We start from the raw sequence: 21,690 nt of genomic DNA on the forward strand, positions 1-21,690 counted from the left end.
ATTATACGTGAACAAGAGTATGATCCCCAGAAGGTTGCGAAGTGTGGACCCGTGGAGGCGGAGATACTCACTGTATCGTGCTGGCCTGCTGCTTCATGGAGAGGCCAGCCATGGCGGTCACCGTCTCCGACTCGTCCCGCTCCTTCTGCATGGCCTCCAGGGCGGAGCAGTGGGCCAGGTGCTCCGTGCGCTTGATGCACGGCCAGTGGCACAGCTGCGGCAGACAAGGCAACATGAGGCCACCTTCACGGCACCGTCGGCACCGACGAACGCGAGCGAACGTAGCCTCAGCATCGTTAGGAGACGCGAGCGAACGTAGCCTCATCATCGTTAAGAGACACGAGCGAACGTAGCCTCATCATCGTTAAGAGAGACGAGCGAACGTAGCCTCATCATCGTTAAGAGACGCGAGCGAACGTAGCCTCATCATCGTTAAGAGACACGAGCGAACGTAGCCTCAGCATCGTTATGAGACACGAGCGAACGTAGCCTCAGCATCGTTAAGAGACACGAGCGAACGTAGCCTCAGCATCGTTAAGAGACACGAGCGAACGTAGCCTCAGCATCGTTAAGAGACACGAGCGAACGTAGCCTCAGCATCGTTAAGAGACATGAGCGAACGTAGCCTCAGCATCGTTAAGAGACACGAGCGAACGTAGCCTCAGCATCGTTATGAGACACGAGCGAACGTAGCCTCAGCATCGTTAAGAGACACGAGCGAACGTAGCCTCAGCATCGTTAAGAGACACGAGCGAACGTAGCCTCAGCATCGTTAAGAGACACGAGCGAACGTAGCCTCAGCATCGTTAGGAGACGCGAGAAAACATAGCCTCAGCATCGTTAGGAGACGCGAGCGAACGTAGCCTCATCATCGTTAAGAGACTCGAGCGAACGTAGCCTCAGCATCGTTAAGACGCGAGCGAACGTAGCCTCAGCATCGTTAAGAGACACGAGTGAACGTAGCCTCAGCATTGTTAAGAGACGGTGAGCGGTAAAGAGTAGCGATGAGATTTCAGGGATTTATTTTTAAAACAGGAGATTCTAGTGTTAATTGTTTATGAATCCCATTTATTCATAAAGATAGCATATAACTGAATGAATATGTCCTTTAAATGTTTCCTGATACATTTTTACACCAAAACAGTACGAATTTGACTGATGCACTTTTATAATATAATAACTTATAATAAGCATGGCCAGGACAGAAATACTTGGAAATAAAAAAATAAAAACTGCAAGTTTTTGTTTGCTTTGAAAAATGTACCAATGTTGTAATGAAAAAATAAGTTGCTAATAACAGTTGCAAGATAAAAAAAAATTGTAAAATTAATTTTTTCCAAATTACTCAGTACAAACATTTTGGTACAAATTTCCTACTAATTAAATAACACTGAATGATTTTAATTCTTAAAAATCACATTTTTTTGATTTTGTTAAAATTTGATTAAAAATTATGATTTTAAGTGATTTTGATTCTTTATGCTGTATTAACTTATATTTAAATTTTTTGTAGTGTATTGACATTTTCACCATATAATTTAGTCCCTAGTGATAAGAGGATGAAGTCTTTAGGGAATGGATGGGTGGGGGTAACTAACAGGAGTACCCCGAGAAAACACCCCGGCTCACAGCAATGCAAACCATTTTTCCTGCTTGTGAAAACTATATGTGTGACCCAGTCAGGAATCAAAACCGAATTACCTCGATTAAAAGTGAATGGTCCTTTAATGTTCTTTAACCAACTTCCAGGACTGTAGACAGGAAGGGGGGGGGGGAATTCCCGGGACCCAGGCACCATGGGAACCTGGTTGAGTTTTGAGATTTTTTTTTAATACATGAGTTTACCCTGACAGTAGGGCAAAAATTACAAGTTTATTGTTAATAGGATTAAGTGGAAACATTAATATTTATGTGATACCCAGAGATCATGTTTACACTTATGATCCGTAAATTTACAGTCTTAAGATTTTTTTTTAACTATGGGGTTTGAAAAGTTGTACACTAAATAATGAGGACAGGGTCTGACAAAAATGACTTGCCCCAGGCCTTCGGTTTCCCTCAAGGACCCTGCCGACTCCTCCATGACAGTTTGTCTGTGTGACATGTGACGAGACGGTCAAAGCTCAGGACTATGACTCGATCAAGTTGGGGAGATTAATTAGATTGGAAGATTATCTTCTTGGCTGGGTTCCAAAATGGGTTTCACCCATACCTAAACACACTGCAGAAATCAAAAATCCACCGCATACAAAATCACTCACTGTGGATTCCATCCATTTATCCATCCATCCATCCATCCATCCATCCATCCATCCATCCATCCATCCATCCATCCATCCATCCACCCACCCACCCACCCATGCCATCCATCCACCCACCCATGCCATCCATCCATCCATCCATCCATCCATCCACCCACCCATGCCATCCATCCATCCATCCATCCATCCATCCACCCACCCATGCCATCCATCCATCCATCCATCCATCCATCCATCCATCCATCCATCCATCCATCCACCCACCCACCCACCCACCCACCCACCCACCCAAGCCCAGCCCAGCCCATACTACTACTGCAGGGAAAGGGAGACCGCAGAGCCCAACCATCCGCAGCAAGTACACGGGGAGCCACTTTCAGGGCATCCCATCATAAGGTACTTGCGCCAGTCAGGCCCTACCTTCGGACCCAGGCAGCCCAGTAAAAATTGGACGCAGGGAGGTGATCCGCTCCAGCAGGGCACAACCCCATCCCGCGACAGCGTTTTCAGTCACACAGCTATGCTACAGGCCTGCCAATATCTGTGTGCTCCGAACCACTTGGACACAGACAGACTCGGCGCTCGTGAAGGTGAGTCATGCCCGTCACGTTGGGACTGAACCCATAACCTCAGCCACACGACTACATGAGCAACTCTTGCACATCCTCCAGGGTGAAAACTGTATGTTCACAATACCGCAACGCAATATTTTGCTGTCGCGTTGCCACCTTCACGTTGCGTTATCGTGGATCCCCGGTCCCCCGACCGCACCCGAGGCAAGCAGGAGCGCACCCTCGTACCTGTATGGCCACGGTCTTCTGCAGCGTGTCGATGGCGTTCTGGCACGGCGGCCGCCTCAGCTCCTCCTCGCGGAGCGCGCCGGGCTCGTCGCCCAGCAGCGCGCGCACGCACTCCTGCGCCGAGTCGCAGATGGACGGCAGGTCGTAGCCGCCCTCCAGCGAGAGCACCACCTGGCGGGGCACACCACCGCCCCATTCATCCTCCACCAAACACTACAACACCCTTGCTGGACCAGGTTTCATTACGGACGGGCCAGTCGAAATTTGAAACATGCAAGTAACACTGAATACTGAGTACATACCTAATAAAAAAATATGGACATCGAGTTCAAACCGGTCAAAGAAAAAAATATATATTTCAGCACTGTAAATTTAATTTAGTAACAGGAAAAAAAAACTGGTTTAGTTCGCATAGGATGTGCATTATTTCAATTCTGCACCCAAACTGTAATGGAGAATGAGAATTATATTTGCGGCGGCACACTTAAGGAATAAATTTTTGATGTTCAGATTCATTAAAAATAAGTTTTGATTCGTCACTGCATTTGATTTCTTATTTCCATTTACTATACATAGCTAGAATCTGGAATGTTCATGTTAGTTCCACATTTTCTTTAGGTCAAGATGGTGCTAAAATATGGAACTATTTGCTCCACTATGCCATCAGTCAGAACAAGTACAAGAATAAGGGTTAACTTCACTTGTCATGCTGTTTTTTTTTGCTTCCAAATTATTAACAGAAAATAATGTGTGGAATGCATCTGGTGCAAGAATGAACAAGAAACAGTAACAAGTAGGGGCAGGTATTTTTGTGAAAAAAAATAATCTAAATGCTCATTTGACTGAAGAAATAAGGTTTGCCAGGAACAGTGGTTTTTTTCCCCCTGTAATTGGTAGCCATCTGTAAAAGAAACCACTAACCTTTTTAGGTGATCTAACAGCAGACATGTACCTGAAAGAAACTCGACTAATTATGAAACATCGGCAAAGCTACAGTTTTTAGCTGTGTCTTATGTCTCAATATCATTTTGGAATAGAAACGTTCACCTAGTAACGTGCAGCTTAAGTATAGAGACCGGAAAAATTCGCACTTTGGATGACCTCCAGGATAGACTCCACCATCCCCTACACACTCGGGGCAAATGTCACCTGCTCATTGACTATTGACTCATGACACCTGTCAACTGGGACGCTTGCGATTCGAAAACTTTTTTTGGTTGAAGGGTTTTTCCATTGGCTCAAAGTCCTTCAGATAAACTGTGAGCCAATCAGAGAAGCAATTTAAAGGTACTGTTATCTCCTACAGCGATTCGAACAGAGTTGCCAAGGGAGATAGGGTGGGTTTTTATCTTGCGAAGAAACTTAAAACAGCTTTGTGTACAGGACGCTTTTATTGGTTATGATATAGCACACGACAAACATGCAAACTTGGTACTGATACGTCGCCGTTTGCTTCAATGGCCGAAACAGGTTAACTGCAAATGGCTGACGATCTCTGTGTTATGATTCTGTCGTATCGTGGGAATGAATCCGCGAATTGTTCCGGTCTCTACTTGTGAGGTATCTGTAGCGGGAAGCAGCGGGGCAGAGCGTCCAGACGAACCTTGCCGTCGGCCAGCTGCAGGAGCTGCTGCGTCATGTGGCCGAAGCAGGCCGGGGACACCTTGTAGCCGCCCAGCGGGGCCGGGTGGCCGGCCGCCGCGTCGAAGCCCGCCGACACCAGCACCACGTCGGGGCAGAACTCCTGCATTACAACGTGCTCCATTCAACCAACACCTCTGGTCCTTCAAAATAATAATGCTCAACATCTTCTACGGATCTGAAAATTTATAACTAACGTGATTTTTTATATATATATATACTGTATAGAAGTCGCCAGCCCAGGTTAAAATTTCTAATACGGTTTTGAGGTAGTTGGTTGTTCACCGCCACAATCGCCACCATCTCTAGGGCATCGACTTGTGGTGGTCCCTAGCGGACAAGTGTCGAACTCTTCAAACACCCCTTCCCCCTCCCGTTGAACGACCTCGAGCTGCAGTGAATGATGGGTGGGGGAGTGCGGGGGAATGACAGCGGGCGACAGTGCTGCGCTCTAACGTGCAAACAACAACCTAAGACGATACAGGGCGTTACGGCAGCGCCCTGCAGCGGTGAAGTTCCCAAGCTGCTCATCATACGCTCCTGATAAACGTAGAGTAAATCCTATCCACTCGCGACTTCTATACAGTATATATATTCAAAGGTTACACTCTCTGTCGAATTGAATCAAACCTATTAACTTTTACACTGTGTGTATACACTTGAATTTAAAGCTCTGTACACTAATAATTTTGATCCTTAAAAAACAGGTATACACTATTTTTACAAAAAAAAGGAATAACACTAAAAACTTTTGTTTGTATGTGGTCAATTCCTGTTATTTCTCATGGTGCATAGAAATCTAGGCTTATTAGCAGGAAAAATATTATTAAAAGAGTAAAATTGCATGTGTGAATAGGCCAAGAGCTAAATGTTTTTATACTTCTATCCTAGAAATCGTCTTAAAAAAAGATTTTGTCAACAGGGTGTCACTGTAATCTCATGAAATTAATAAATAAAACAACTCTACATCAGTATTAGTTGCACTTGGCTAATAACTGTTATATATTTCATTTTTTTTTTTTAATAAATAAAATACTGTAAGTACTTTTTACTCAATAGTTATTTCAACAGTCACTTTTTTTTTACTGATACATGATACACTTTCACAGTAGAATAGGCAATAAGAAAAAAGAATGTCAGAAAAATTAAAATAAATCAATAAATAATTACATGTTCCAAAAATGTGCCAATGTCATAAATGCAGAAAGTGTTAGTAATGGCGGAAAAAAAAATATTTGTTTTTAAATGTTAAATTGAATATCAAATTATTCATGATTATAGAATATATATATATTTTTTTACACGCAGATGCCTGTTAAACTGTCCACTTCAGTGTACGAATGGACTGAAAGTTAGAAAGGCCAAAGACGAACGATGTCGACGAGGGCCACCCACCCACCTTCGCGATGGGCATGACGATGGTGCGGAATGCGGCCAAGTACTCGGCGTCGCCCATGGGCGGGTTCAGGCCCCCGGACCACGACACGTTCACGTTGAACCCCAGGCCCTCCCCCACGCCACACTGGAACAGCAGAGACGCTCGGTACACACCCTGGCCGTCAATGCTGCATACAAGCACGGAGATGCACACAACTAGGGGCAAGTACTTTTAGCATCATCTATGTTTCGTATTTGCCTGAGTTATGCGTAGTATAATAAAATTTCTATGTATAAATGCTGGTGATCTAAAAAGTCTACTATTACCTGCGATTTTAGTCTGACGATCAATTTTATTTTAAAATTCAGTTATAAAGTAAACTTGCCAACAACTGATAACAATGGTGATACTGGGCTCTTAGCTACATGCACTGCAGTGTTGGTACAAGCAAAACACTGAAACTGATCTTTTAGACATGTGCGAAGCTTCGACCAAGCGAGTCAATCGAAGCTCTTTTAAATATTTTATTTGACTTCGCCAGGAAAATTGCTATTCATATCAGTATTTGAAGCTTAGGTTTGAGATGCAAAAACCTTCGCGTCTGAAGTGCAACTTCGCATTTGTTGCGAAGCTTTTAAACATTGGAAAATTAAGAATTTGCTCATTGCTTTTTTGTGTTGCAGCTTGTATGTTTTGATTGACTGAAGTTGTCACTTAAAAAATTTAAAAAAAAAAAAAAAGGTGCTCTGTTTGCTTTCATGAATGCTCAATATTAATATTAATGCACATTTGCCTGAGTTTTTTTTTTATATACATGTTAACTGTTATTACACGAATCACAGCCATTCAGTGTGGAAGCAAATGCATCCTGACTGGCTCTTCCAGACGGTAACCAATAACTAGGGGCCTGTTCTTTTCGCGATCGCGATTAAATGACGATAAACGCGAAATCACCGTTAAATACAGTTTTTATGCGAAATCGCCATAACACAGCGTTTTAACACGAAATTTTGTATTAAAACGCGAAATCGCAGTGTTTTTACGCGAAATTTAAATACTGGTTAAAAGACGTGTCTCATCAAAGGTTAAAAAACACCGCAACATGGCCGCCGAACATTAATCATAAATGCACTAAAGCAAACAAAAGCTTACACACGCTCACGTTATAATGTTAAACCCAAAAATATACTGTAAAAATACGCAAAACTACGGCGTTTATTTTCCTTTCCGGCATAATGTTTGGATAGATAAGACAAACAGGCGAAGTTTTAAAGCGTACACACACCGCTCGGGGCACTGACGTCAGCTTGGAACAGCGACACCGGATAAATACAAAAGCAAGCAGATGATTGGGAGAACGGTGTTTGGAACAGCCTTACGTGAGTGGCCATATCACGTCAGCGGGGGGCGCTGGCATATAGCTGGAACAGCGTCGTAGTATCAAGCAGATTAAATCGCGCCATAAAGCGGAAAAATGTAAACAAACATTAATTTTCGAATGGTGTGACGATGATGATTAGTTGGCCAACAGTTTTTATAGATTTTGTTGGGTCGTTACAACAACGTGGAAATACCATAACGCCGAATGTCAAAATTAACCACAAAGCCGAAATAACAACTGAATGATTTTGTGTGGGTTTCTTAAATGTACCTTAACGCCGAAATACCACAATCAAACCTAACCTTACCTTACTTACCTTACCTAGCCTAGCCTAGCCTAGCCTAGCCTAGCCTAGCCTAACCTAACCCAACCTTTGTGGCAGCCCTGTAATGACATTTTTCGGCGTTGTGGTACACAGCAGTTTTCTAGCTGTCGTCGTTGTGATCAATTTGGCATTTCGGCGTTGTGGTTCGTCCTCGATTTTGTTAAAGGGATTAATAGTTTTCCAGATTAGTTTATGGGAATGAACTAATAATCAGTGTCTAAATCAAAAGTATTGTCATATAAATATATGTAACCTATTTGTTTAGGGTATTCAGTAATGAGTAGGTTCAAGTAAAATTATTTAACTTAAATAATTTTAGATATATTTACGGTAACACACGCTTTTTTTTTTGTAGTTTTTAGCACCGCTTTTGTGTTTTTAAGTGAATTTTAGCACCGCTTTTGTGTTTTAAAGTGAATTTTAACACCGCTTTTGGTAATTTTTAATGACGAAAACTAAAAATTTTTATTACCACTTTCAGGGGGCCCTACCAATAACAAGGGAGAAACCGCTGTCATGGGCACATCTTATCCCAGTCTAAAAAGCGTTTGGAAATTTTTTTGTGAAAAATGCATGACCCTATGTATTACTGACATTACTGTTGAACTATAGTACAGTAAAACCTCGTATTTACGTTCTCGTTATTTACGTTTTCCCGCAAATAACGTCATTTTATGTAGGTCCGTTTTATTGTACATTAACTTTCGTGTTGCATTTTCCCTGAAATTACACCGCTACGTAACCAAAAAACCCGGAATGTACGTTTCAAAACACGGTAAAAATGTAAATACTCGTCACGTTAGTCATAGATGTGAAAAGTTTGAAGTAGTTCGCCTATTGTCTGTAACCTTTCGTTTTGATGTATCGACAAGTTCTATGGTGCCTCTCCTCTACTAACGTTCTAATCTTTGCTGCCATAGAGAACATTCGTAGCAGAACCACAAACGGTTTTATTTATGGTGTCATAGAGCACTCTCGTAGCAGAGCATAGTCCGAAGCGCTGAGCTATCGATACTACCGGAAAGCGCTCATACACAGTACGTATATTTAGTAGTGCTGCATTATGTACAGTACATATCTATGATGGCTTTCATTGTTTACATTAGTCAACGTCCGTTTTGGTTAGCACATGTTTTTTTATCGTTCACAATATTATTTATGGCAAGATTTTGATTGAAGATGGATAGGTATAAAGTTCCACGAAATACTTTATCTATTGAAGATAAAATTAAAATTATTGAGAAGTTTGACAAGCATGTGGGTACCCAAGTGGTTTTGGCCAAGGAACTGAATATTCCTGTTAGTACTTTAAACACAATAATTAAAAATAGGTAAATGCTGATACATTTTTTTAAGCTAAAATTTAGCATTAACTGCCAATAAAAGTGCTTTCCCACAATTTACACTTTCCCGCAATTTACACTTTTTCCTTGGGGTTCCTTGAAAAGTGCAAATAAGGGGTTTTACTGTATGTTCAATGCAAAATTTTAAATGCACAGAAATATTTCACAAGCATGTAATGAGAACAAAATTATGGACATAAAAAAATGTATAAATATCTAAAAGCATTAAAAGTGGTAAAGTTTACTGAAAATATTAAAACAATGGGAATTGGTTTTAAGGGTCTTACTAATGAAAAAAATGGTAAAAATTCTAAAATAAATCCATTGCGAAATTCAGGAACAGAAAACTACCCAATTTAAAGGTTTTCACTTGCTCCTATAAAGTTGTGTTAATCTTATTTAGTTTAATCATAAATTTTATACTAATTAGTGTTGTAAAATACTAAAAATGTTAGAGAAATAAAACAGTTTATTTTGTAATTTTATTTCAACAAGAACTTTTTAATTTTATTCACTGCTCATATGCTAATTAATGCTTGGACACAAATAATTTTAACATTTAACAACCCAATAAGAAAATATCCATAAAAATTGTGACTAACATACTTTTTTAACAAAGATTCTACTAGTAGATCTCAAATAATTACTTTACTCAATTCTACCACGGTCCTGCACTTGCGACAACCATATTTACGTATGTAAAATAAATTTCTTATGGTCAAGAAATTTTGGTTTGCTTTTGAACTGCGAAAGTAATTATTTTATTCAAGACACAATTGCCAAAGTTATTAATTTATTTTCAACACACATCTGACTTTCTAATTAAATAAAGCATATCAACAGGGGCGTAGGAACCGGGGGAGGGAGTGTCCCCCTGAACTTTTTGGGCGGAGGGGACTGTCCCCCCCAACTTTCTAGACCGTGATATTTTTATTTTATAATATTATTCTGCCCAACTTTATTTGTAATTTCTTCACTGATCAAATTTTATCTTAAGGAAACAATAATAATTTTAACATCGATGTATCCAATGGTTAGATACAAAAACTGCTTAAAAAGCGCTGTTTTGCACTTTTAAAATCAAAATTTTCGTGTGGAGGACCCCCGGACAACCCCCGTCTTAGTAAGAGGGGAATGGGTTTACATGACATCAAAATCATTATTTGTCCCCCCCAACTTTATGAACACAGCTACGCCAATGCATATCAATATCTAATAGGTTGTCACCAATGACGCGAGGTCTCGCGTGGGACGCACACGGCAACTGACCTCAGCGGGGCCGCCCGTGCCCGGGAAGAAGTTGCCGTCGTCGTGGCGGTGTATCGACAGGTACAGTATCCGGTGGTCCTCGTAGAACATCTGCTGGGTGCCGTTACCGTGGTGGACGTCCTGTAACAGCGGCGGTGCCCCCTCAGACTGGCATCACGGGGCATTACTCCAACCCAGCACCATCTAGTCTACAATGTGTATATCTCTCTTGATTTTCAAGATTCTCTGAAAGAAAACTAGTGACGGGTCAAATACCAGTTTTCTCAAATTCGAAACCCAAAGAGTACTTCGAATAGAGTACTTGGATCTTAATCTAAGTCTCAATTTTCGGATGGAGATGATAGATATGTAGCTGCAACACCAAACTGTATACCCCGATTTTGTTATCATTCATTTTATGAATTGCCTCCTGCTATGGAAGCAATTTTGAAGACGTATTCACGTCAATGAAAGCATAAAACTCTTGTCTGCGGTGGTGCCACCCCACGCGGAGGCGTTACCCAGTCGACGATGAGGATCCTCCGCACGTCCAGCTTCTGCTGCAGCAGGCGGGCGGCGATGGCCACCGAGTTGAAGAAGCAGAAGCCCATGGCCTGGGACATCTCGGCGTGGTGGCCCGGCGGCCGCACGATGGCGAAGCCGTTCCTCACGCTGCCCGTCGCAGCTGCAGCCAATGCACAGTCGCACGGGTGAGACACACATTTAAAAAAAGGGATTTTTTTCTGGGGAAATAATGTAGTTATTTGTTTCCAGAATATTTTTGGAACAGAAAATGTGTGGCACTCATATCACTTCGTAACTCTCTTATCACTCAAATTTTTTTATGTGTGTCATTTCTTTTTGCTTTTCAATTCTGAACTTAATGAGCTTGAAAACTTTCTAAAAAAAAATTGTGCAAATGCCCGACTACAAAAATCGCCCCTAGTAGTCGGATAGAAGACCTTCGTTAAAGTAAATTCGGTGAGGGATTCCACTGACCGGAGTTGCCTCGACAAAAGGCATGTTGTTTAAAATACGCTCAAGACATCAGACTGTGTCTGATGAAAAGCATTAAAAATACGCCGAGGGCGGACAAGTAGTTCTGTGCATATAAATACATAATCATTTGTTACCAATACCTTACCTACACCACGTGGATTTCATTCACAAACCAAATTATTGGGGGAAAAATTATAATAATGTAACACGTATGGGGCTAAAATTATTTATTGATAAATTTAGATTTGTTTTATGTAACATTTACACTTTGTTTTTATATTCAACAAATCGATGATCACGATTTAAATTTATTAGTAATACACTAATACGCTATTTTATGGATATGATCAGTTATATAAACAAAACTATTTTCTAATTGAAAATTTTACTGTAAGTCAATTTTTTTTTTACTGTATTTTGTAACAATTTTTCTTGGCCTCCTGTGCGCAGTGTGAAAAAAAAATCACTGTATAATAAAATTTGATATTCGTGAATCAGCACAACTCTTGCCTGAACATAATTTTCTCGCGGGTATTTTGAAAAAGGCAAGCTGATGCTTGCTTCGAGCTGGAGGATCGCACGGAGCTACCCACCCTTGAAGGCGAGGTCGACCACGCAGCCCACGGCCATGCGTGCCGCGGGCGCCGTGTGCAGCTCGTTCCAGGTGGTGTCCGAGTCCACGCCCACTCCCCCGCACGGCAGCCGCACGAAGCTCTTGATGGGCAGCTGCGACAGCTTGCTCATGTCCAGCTTCTGCCGGTTCAGGGGGTTCGTGCCTGCGCAGACCACCACCACCCCCGTCGTTTCAACAAGCGGAGGCACGATCGTACCGGGGATAGTGATACAAGCTCATCAACGGCGGAACTGGAGTCAATACTCCGCCATACACCGAATAAGGAAGTCAAACACTGCCAAACACAGAAAAGGAAGTCAAACACTGCCAAACTCCGAATAAGGAAGTCAAACACTGCCAAACTCCGAGAAGGAAGTCAAACACAGCCAAACACCGAAAAGGAAGTCAAACACTGAATACACCACATAACACCAAAACGCAAGGCAAAACACAAATTGATGTGAAATTCGCCTCAATTACCTTGTTTTTTTCTATTAGAATATAGAGTTAATTACAAAAATCTTTAGTTTCTGCCTTTATTTAAAAAAAGCGAAAATAATATGTTTAGTTTCCATTAATGGCATTTTAAAAGTACATAAACGCAGTCCATAGCTGATACTAGACATATATGGCTAAAGGTTAACAGAGAAACATAACAAGTAAACTAATAAGTATAAAGAGTGTTTGGGATTTTAACTTTGCACGATGATAATTTGATTCATATTAATAATGGAAAAAAAACTTGGCTAAAATTTTAAATCTAAAAAAAAAAATGTTTAGCTTGACTTTTAAATTTCATATTTATAACTTTCTCATGAACTAAGGAAAGATTGAATATTTTTAGTTCCAGTTTTTTTATTAACTTTCATCAACATATGTAGAATCATTTCATGAAAAAATTTTAAGTATGTCACAATGAAATTTTGAAGCAGTTGATCAAATTAATTGTTGTTAATAGACACATGTGTTAAAATGTTAAATGACGATAAAGACAAAAATGAGGAAACTCGCTCCTTGATTTATTATATTTGTTATTTTCTTTTAAAATATCAAATAATCAATAATAGATATTTAAAATTACAAAACCTATAATATTTAGTACAAATTATGTCATAAATATTTATTATTCTCTAAATTTTAATTATTTAATTTTTCAAATTTAAACTCAACCTTATTGGCTGTTTTGACTATCTGTTTCTAGCCTTTTTATTTATTTTATTGTAATTAATTATTTGCATGCAATTAAAAACTAATTTTTAATGATGCCGAAGAAGCGCGGGGGGAAGGGGGGAAGGAGCTCACCGAAGAGCAGGGCGTGGGCCTCGCTGTGGCAGCACTGCAGCTCCTCGAAGGCGGCCTTGCGGGAGCGCACGCGGTCGCAGCGCTGCGCCAGCCCCGTCTCCACCAGGCGCGCCCACACGCTCTGCAGGCGGCCGCCGTGCTCCGGGTGGCTCGAGTTGTCCCCGCACTCGCAGGCGTGCTTCAGCATGAGGCTGTCGTAGGCCAGCCCCGTGGTGGCCTTGCAGCCGTGGTGGCCGGCCTCCGGGGGCCCCAGCGCCACCAGCGGGCTGGACAGCGCGCGGGAGAGCGGCCGCGCCGCGTGGCACGCCCTCGGGCCCGGCGCCGGGCCTGCTGCTGCCCCCACGCGACACACCCTCGTCAACACCCTCGGGGCAGTTCACAGTTCCTGGCCATCAAGTCGCCGCCTGAGTATTGAAGTGTTCTATGTCCACTTTTTAGGTTATTTATGCTATGGACACGAAATTAATATTCATTTGTACTATATCCACACACGTCTGCGCACATAAAAATGTTTGTTCTTAATTTAAGACCAATATTATTTTGTTCCATGTCATGATATTCATAGTTGTTTGAACTTTCAAATGCATATATCTCAGTTCCGACTTCAAAGGACATAGAACACTCCAATTCTCCGGCGACTAAGTGTAACAAACCTAACCCTGTACGAGACTCCAATCTGCTGAACTTTCCTTTTTAAAAGAACGAAATGAAAAAAAAAAAAAAACTTTAATGTATAACTACATATTAATTTTTTTTTTTGACGTGATAACGTCTTACAAATCGATGAACTCCTTGCTGCATGCACAAAAAAAGCATGACTCAATTGTCACGTCCCGCCCGAGCCGAGCGCGTGCAAGAACCGGACCAACCACCGTGCGAGAAAATCTTCTGTAATATCAAACAGGTTAAGGCCGGGCTTTTTTAAAAGCGGCAATTTAAAAAAAAAAAAAATTATTTGTCCAATTTAGTCATTTCAAATTAACAATTTATTGACATTGATTTCATTTCAGTTTATTTCTATAACTAATTGTTCGTGATTATATTTAAACAAATTATGTATTTAAATTAAATTTGAAAAAAACTGTAAATAATATTTGAAAATTAAAAAGTATGCAATTTTTCATCAATGTTTTCTTATGACGTTATCAGTCACGTAAAATTATTGTCCGTAAATCGACTTTACATAACCACCCCCACCCCCCTAGCCTTTTTTTTAAAATAATAACTCAATGAGCAGATTCTTTATGATAAAACATTCGCTAGCTTGATGATAGCTTAATTTGACTGGAGAGACTCGGAAATTATGCGGATCCTTCTGTTCACCAGCTCGACTGCAAACATCTACACCATAGCATTGCTTTGATGTTAGGTTCACAATTGTTCCGCCGCTCCCCTCCACGACGGTGGGCCAGCCAGCAGCAGAGTGAGAGAATTGCATCGACCCAATCAGAAGAAGGAGAGGAACTGGAGTAAGAAACCAGCCAATAGGAAAGCAAATATGGGTATAGAATCCATAGTACTGTGAATTTTGGACTAACACAAATCCTCAAAATTCTTTATCCTTTATAAATTACTTTTACCTTTTTTAGTAATATGTTTTTCATGAAAATAATGCAAACAGAAATATACTTTCCTATCGGACTAAGAATTTGTCTGCTCCTTTATCTACTAGAAAATTATCCTGACTTGCTTCTGAACTGCTAACAGCCAAGTTTGGAAGTTCTGCTATACGCTCACCAACCCCAAACAAGAATGCAGAGCTAAAACTGTGCGAATCTTCGTTTTTTAGCTTTGAACCAAACTGATACTACGGAAAAAATTTTCTCGAACGAACGACAAAATTTCTTGGTTCGAATTTTGAACGAAACTTGTTAAAATATTCCTCAATGTTTACAAACACAGGAAGTATTCCAGTTTGGTTCTGCTTCAATAACCTCTTATTTCATTTATTATACAAGAAAAAATGCTTTTATTTTGATTGATGAACTAAAAATATGTATGAAATTTATGCATTTTCCTGATTCATCAAATGACTTCTGGAAATGGTAGTTCAACAACAAAGAAAAGAAGAAGACACTCCTTGCATTAGCCTAAAACTTTAATTTTAAAGTATTTTTGAGCTAACTTTAAACCATGGTATACCTCAAACTCTGCTGGCTTCCAGATCCTGATGGCGAAGATACATTCACATCTTTCAGTCCAGCATTAGTTCTAATGCAATTAATTTCTAACAGTTCTAACGTGCTTTGTTTCTTAACACAATAATAACATTTTGCTTGCATTTTTTTTTATATCGAGGAATTAGGCACCACCATATTGAATTTCCCCCCCCCCCCCCCTTTTTTTGTTATAATTCTAATTTAGAACTATTTATCCCAATTTTCTGGCATATCCAGGCATTAATCATACCTCCCACACCTTCTATACCTTGTTGCTACCACATATTTACTAACAGGCTCTAGTCTGTAAGCGCAGTGAGGAAATAACATATTATTTCACACGGGGGGGACTAAAACACCATTGCACAAGTGGTGAGTTCCACAAGTAGCCAAAGCTAAGTCCTACGCCATGTCAACCCAAAATGTTTAGCACGGAAACTTTATTGCTAGCGGTATCAAAATACTATTTGGAATTTACAAGATGGCATGGCCTTAAAAGTGCGCAATGGCCAGAAATCATTACTTTTCACTTGACAAACACCAGTACTGCCAACTTAATACATGTTGCCAGACAAAATATGAGCAATACTCTACGGCAGACATGTTTCAAAATTTTTTATATTTCAAGACGTTGGTGGAACTGAAGGAATGACATGGTTTACTTTTTCCGCTAGGCTAAACGTTATGATAATAAAAAAGATTGCACAGTGAGACAAATATACAAAAATAACCAAAACCAAAGATTTCAAATGTCGGTTCCGGTGTCAAGTAAGTTAAAAAAGGAACCGAAAAATCTGGGAACCGCACTGGGCTACTAATTATAGTTTTCAGACCGACACAAATGAACGCTAGATTTTTCGAACTTGTTATTAACACGACACTTCAAACCGAACCGAACTCACTTGCACGGTTCGGATTGGTTCGTTAAGTTTGGGACGCGGCCCAGGACGCGGCTAGGACGGACACTCACTCTCGGTGACTTGCAGCGTGTGTCGCATCATCAGATCCCTCTGCTGCTGTAGGAACTGCTCCCGCTCGCGCTGCTGCTTCGAGATTTCACTCTCCTCAGACTTCTTGTCCGTCAGATCTATCACCTGCGCGACAAGCACCGCCCGCACGTACAAAAATTAAACAAAGTCACTAAAATCCACATGATAAAACATAACAATTGTGAATAATAATTTCTAAAATACATAACAATTTGGATAAATATTATCAAAATAAAAAGCCAGCTCAGAAACTTAACACACACTCATCAAGTAACCTGTGGTAATAAAATTTTTCCACTAACTACAGATTTATTTTACCAGCCTAAAAATAAAATTTACTCTCTCGCCTATTTTTTAACTTTAAAGTGCATCGTAACGGACACAGCCTTCTTAGCGTTGCTTCAGATTCCCCACCAGGGATGCCTCTCTACGTGCGTCCTCTACTGACTCAAGATTTCTAGAGATGCGATATTCCCATCAATGTATTGATGCATCCCTATGTCCATTAGCTTCGGAATAGTGTCGTACGTTGCTCGCACATAATATTGCTACAGAGTTTTACAAATAAGATTTTTTGGAAATATAAAGAGTTTAATTTGTTACTAAAATAAAGACAAAGAAAATGTAAATAAAGGTATTAATGGTATTACCTATTGGTGAACTGAAACTTATAAGGGTATTTTTTTAATATTTTGGGATTCATAGCCATATTTTTATTTTGTTCCCAAACATTTATAGCATCCATGGTACATTAACATTTTGTGATTGTATTTACAAATGGTTTTTATTTACTTTTTGGCTGAATCATCTCCCAAGATATCACGACTCAAAATATGTCTGCGTGCACATTGGTACGACCAACTCTCTGCAGGTGGTGCTGGCAGTAAGAATATTCGGATTAGTATCCATCCCTTAGGAATGCGCATTTCACACTGTGGCTGCACTTGCTAAGGGAAGTAAGGATGCATGTGCTATAAACGCATCGCTGTGCATACCTCCGAGCACTCGTCCGTCTCTGGCGCTTCTTCCAGCTGCGTGCTGCCGGACTGCCTACCCGCCCGCGTCAGCACCGTCTGTCGGATTTGCTGCGACGGAGAGAAAACAACACTCCCGTCACATCACTGCGCCACACACTGTCCCAAACACCAAGCAACACCAGTCAGGCAATAAACCAAACCACGTGAAAATCAGCCTTTAAAAAAAATCACAAGCTTCGAGACGTGTTGCTAACAACTCCCTTTAATATTTTTATTTATTAAATTTTAGGCCTGATATTATTTATTTTTGTGACATGTTTCCGTTTTACATACATTGAGTAAAGGCTTTGTTTTAGTCACTACTATTTTAATTTTTACTCTATTTATTCACGTTTGTATTTGGTTTATTGAGCTGTTCAATTCACGCAATTTAAAAACTAAACTAACTTTAAGATATCAGTGGGATCTGTTTTCGAAAAGTATTTAAGAGTATGCTGACGGCGAATGAGTAGTTCTGTTTCCGCATTTCATTTTCAAACTGTAGTTTTATGAGAGTGATAATGACTAAAGAGTGTTTTTTCGGGATAATCTTTTAGGCATAAACAAACCCTGAAAAGATTACTGAAAGCACCCCAAGGACCGTGCATCACACCTTTAACTTCACTTCTCCGCAAGATAATGTCATGGTTGCAGCCCAAATCTTATAGTTTCACAATGCATAGCGAGATGACTACGTGCCAACAGCAACTTTCGCTTAGAGGCAATTCAGCGCTAGAAGCACCAACGAGCGTCACGCCTAGGTGGGCCCCCTTAAAGTACGACACATGCAATCTTGGCCTATAGTAAAGAAACATACAGCATTTCCCTGGGGTGATTTCAGGAAATGATGGAAAACCATTATCAGGATGGATGGACCAGAATCAGTTTTATCATTGCATACTAATTTTAATAATTCTAAAGAATTTTCCTAAATCTAATAATATAATTTCCCTTCCAGATCGTGAAGCTTATTCAGGCTAACTTTTTTTTTTATAACTGTCATAATTCAAAAACCAAGTGGAAATAAATTTTAGATAACACTGGTCTTAGAGTGCCCCAATTCAATAGTTGCTTATTATCAGTTTTGTGTACAGTCAACAATAAAAACCATATTATGTATAGGTTAATTTCAAACTCTAACAAATTTGATTTAATATTTATACTTAACATATTTTTAACCTTAAATTTATTATTTTTGTACTCAATTATTTGTATTATCTTTTGAAATGTTCTGTCATTATATTATGTTACTTAATTTTTACGTGTATATGTGCCAGTTTTGTTGTGTTTGTGCTAATTGTTTATCCTTTCATTTTGTTATTGTGATTGCGTGTGTGTGTGTGTGTGTGTCTGTTGCAGTCCCTGCATCTGCATGGTTAAGGCCGTTCACTCCGGTTGTCCGACTGCGGTGTGCCTACCTGTTGTGGTGGTGCCTGCCTGCCCATTGCCTACCGGTCGACAGTGGCCGCGTTTTCGCAGTGACTACGTTCGTCCTTTTGTTTGTGTGTGCTGGGCCCACCACTCAAGTCCCTAGACAGTTTCTGGGCTTGTAACGAAGTTAAATGAATAAACTACCTCGCTCGGTCCGGCCCAGTAGGAGCCCTGTGGTGAGACCAAAGTCCCGGGGGGCAGGGCGGGGGTATCTGTCGAGGCACACTGTAGGAAAGGGAGGCCACACATATGCTTGAGGAAGGTCTGTGATAGGACCAAGGCCCAAGGGGGCAGGACGGGGGTATCTTGTCGAGGCACGCCGGGGGGAAGGGGGCTAGCCACACGCACCTGCTTGAGGAAGGTCTGTGATAGGACCAAGGCCCAGGGGGGCAGGACGGGGGTATCTTGTCGAGGCACGCCGGGGGGAAGGGGGCTAGCCACACGCACCTGCTTGAGGAAGGTCTGTGATAGGACCAAGGCCCAAGGGGGCAGGACGGGGGTATCTTGTCGAGGCACGCCGGGGGGAAGGGGGCTGGCCACACGCACCTGCTTGAGGAAGTTGTGAGCCTGCTGCGGGTCCATGAGGGGCTTCTCGCCGGAGTACTCCTCGTAGTGGGGCACCAGCCCCATGCCGGCCGGCCCCGCCAGCATGGGGTGTCCCAGGGGCAGCGGGGCGGACTGCGTGCGCCCCAGCGGCCGGTGTCCCTGCTTGTTGAGCCGGGCGTGCGCCACCTGGCACGCACACACACTCGTCACGGCGACGCCGCTCACCGCCACACACTAGCTGCAGCATGTTCGTGAACATGACATTCAAACAAAAAGGATGCACTGAAGGAATGACATGGTCTACTTTTTCCGCAAGGCTAAACGTCATGTTAATATAAAAGATTGCACAGCGAGAGAAACATACAAAAATAACCAAAACCAAAGATTTCACATGTCGGTTCCGGGGTCAAGCAAGTTAAAAAGGGAACCGAAAAATCTGGGAACCGCACTGGCCTACTAATTATAGTTTTAAGACCGACAAAAATCAACGCTAGATTTTTCGAACTTGTTATTAACACGACACTTCAAACCGAACCGAACTCACCTGGACGGTTCGGATTGGTTCTTAAGTTTGGGACGCGGCCCAGGACATGGCTAGAACGGACACTCACTCTCGGTGACTTGCAGCGTGTGTCGCATCACCATTGCAATTACAGACGTTTTTAGTAGCCGAACTTCAACAAAATGGGAGGAAAAAAAAAAGTAATAAATAACTGAAAATGTAATTTGAGATATCCATTTTATTCCAGTTCTCCTTACATTTGCGGTTGTCTTATTTAAGGTTTGTGTTTTGTTAAATCATATTTTTAAAAAAAATATCAATCACTGAGACAGAAGTCTTAATAATAGGGATGTGCGAAAGTGACTTTATCCACACGAAATGAAAGTGAAAGAAAATTTATCAAGTTTTGCGAAAGCGAAACGAAAATGAATTTTTCTGAGAGATAAATATATTCTTAACGAAAGTTAAGCGAAATTTTTTAATTAACAAAGAAAAAAAGTGCCCCAAAATTTGCTCTTCAGTAATAAATTCTATTACATAAATCATTTTGGTACCTTTTGATGTATATATAAATATTACTATTTAATAAAATCAACATCCGCCCTAGACCACACAACACAGCCCCATGTCACTCGTAAATTTCAAGAATCAATCCAGATCTTTCAGCGCACAGACTATTTCCTTTACAGTCGTAATGTCGCAGTCTATGATAATATATTTATCACGTGCATGGTACTGATGAAAAAATACGTGAATACTGCGGAACGGCCGCCATCTTGCACCACTGTCACACATGGCTAGCTCAGGAAGCTGTAAACCAGGCAAGGGACATGGTCAAAACAAAACATAACAAATGGTTGCTGCCAAGTGGTCATTACATGCAGTGACTTGTTGACCTTTTTGTCTAATTGGCTGTATATTATGAGGATTTTATATGCCAGTCAGAGTATGTAAAATTTAAATAAAGCAGACGACAATGTTTTTGTTTGGCTGTGCGCGAATAAAAGTAGGTACGTTCTTTGTTTATGTGTATACGGTAAATACTAAATAGTGTACTAGCAGTTCTGGAATGTATGTTTTACGAATATAGTACCTACACTACTGTTTGAAAGCAAATGAATCAGGTAATTTTTCAAATATTGCATGATTTTGTTTTGATACCTAGACCTACTGTAATCACGGTTGAATTTTGTTTACTTTATCTGCCATGTTTGTTCAAATTATGATTTTACCGTATTTTCATTAACGTGAGTTTTTTTCATCACCACGTAAATTAATCTTAATGGAAATCTTTTTTCGAATTAATGTCTTTATATGATTTGCATATGTTATTACATTATTAGTAATAACAAGCAAATCATATAAAGACATTACAGTAGAATCTCAGTGCTAAGTACTTACAGGTACCTCAAGTTTTTGTACTTAGCACTGAAACATGCATACATATCTTTACAAAGAGAAAAAAATATATAAAAAAAATAGCTACAGGAGAGCCGCAATGCCATATGTATTTGCAACTGCGACGACTTGCTTTTTTCCCCGTGTCTAGTTCTCTGAGTATATCCACTTTTTCCTTAAGCGTGAATTGCTTTCGTTTCTTTTTATCTCCAGGATCATTCATATTGTAGCACAAATACAATGCGGTGTCTAAATAACGTAACCTGAAAATAAACTCAACAATAACAATAAACAATCCCGGCACACATCAAACAGTATTTTTAGCGTAGCGTAACACTTTTGTCTAAATAATTAATAC

The 21,690-nt window shown here is 40.6% G+C and overlaps 1 protein-coding gene across 6 annotated transcripts in view; it reads right to left on the reverse strand.

Annotated features, from left to right (window-relative positions):
• LOC134537017 (histone deacetylase 4) overlaps positions 1-21,690 on the reverse strand; it is a 184,555-nt gene that overhangs the window by 10,285 nt on the left and 152,580 nt on the right. For 4 of the 6 annotated variants that reach the window (XM_063377206.1, XM_063377209.1, XM_063377208.1 and 1 more), the window contains exons 14-24: positions 19,433-19,618; positions 17,435-17,524; positions 16,421-16,544; positions 13,292-13,624; positions 11,970-12,152; positions 10,899-11,062; positions 10,399-10,518; positions 6,102-6,224; positions 4,665-4,805; positions 3,062-3,232; positions 72-214 (exon numbers count right to left, since the gene is read on the reverse strand). In XM_063377206.1, the coding sequence (XP_063233276.1) occupies positions 72-214; positions 3,062-3,232; positions 4,665-4,805; positions 6,102-6,224; positions 10,399-10,518; positions 10,899-11,062; positions 11,970-12,152; positions 13,292-13,624; positions 16,421-16,544; positions 17,435-17,524; positions 19,433-19,618 (1,778 nt within the window). The remainder of the gene's footprint in view (positions 1-71; positions 215-3,061; positions 3,233-4,664; positions 4,806-6,101; positions 6,225-10,398; positions 10,519-10,898; positions 11,063-11,969; positions 12,153-13,291; positions 13,625-16,420; positions 16,545-17,434; positions 17,525-19,432; positions 19,619-21,690) is intronic. The other 2 variants (XM_063377207.1, XM_063377204.1) reach the window with 2 other exon arrangements.

The sequence above is a fragment of the Bacillus rossius genome, chromosome 11 (genome assembly GCF_032445375.1).
Source record: "Bacillus rossius redtenbacheri isolate Brsri chromosome 11, Brsri_v3, whole genome shotgun sequence".
Lineage (NCBI taxonomy): Eukaryota > Metazoa > Arthropoda > Insecta > Phasmatodea > Bacillidae > Bacillus > Bacillus rossius.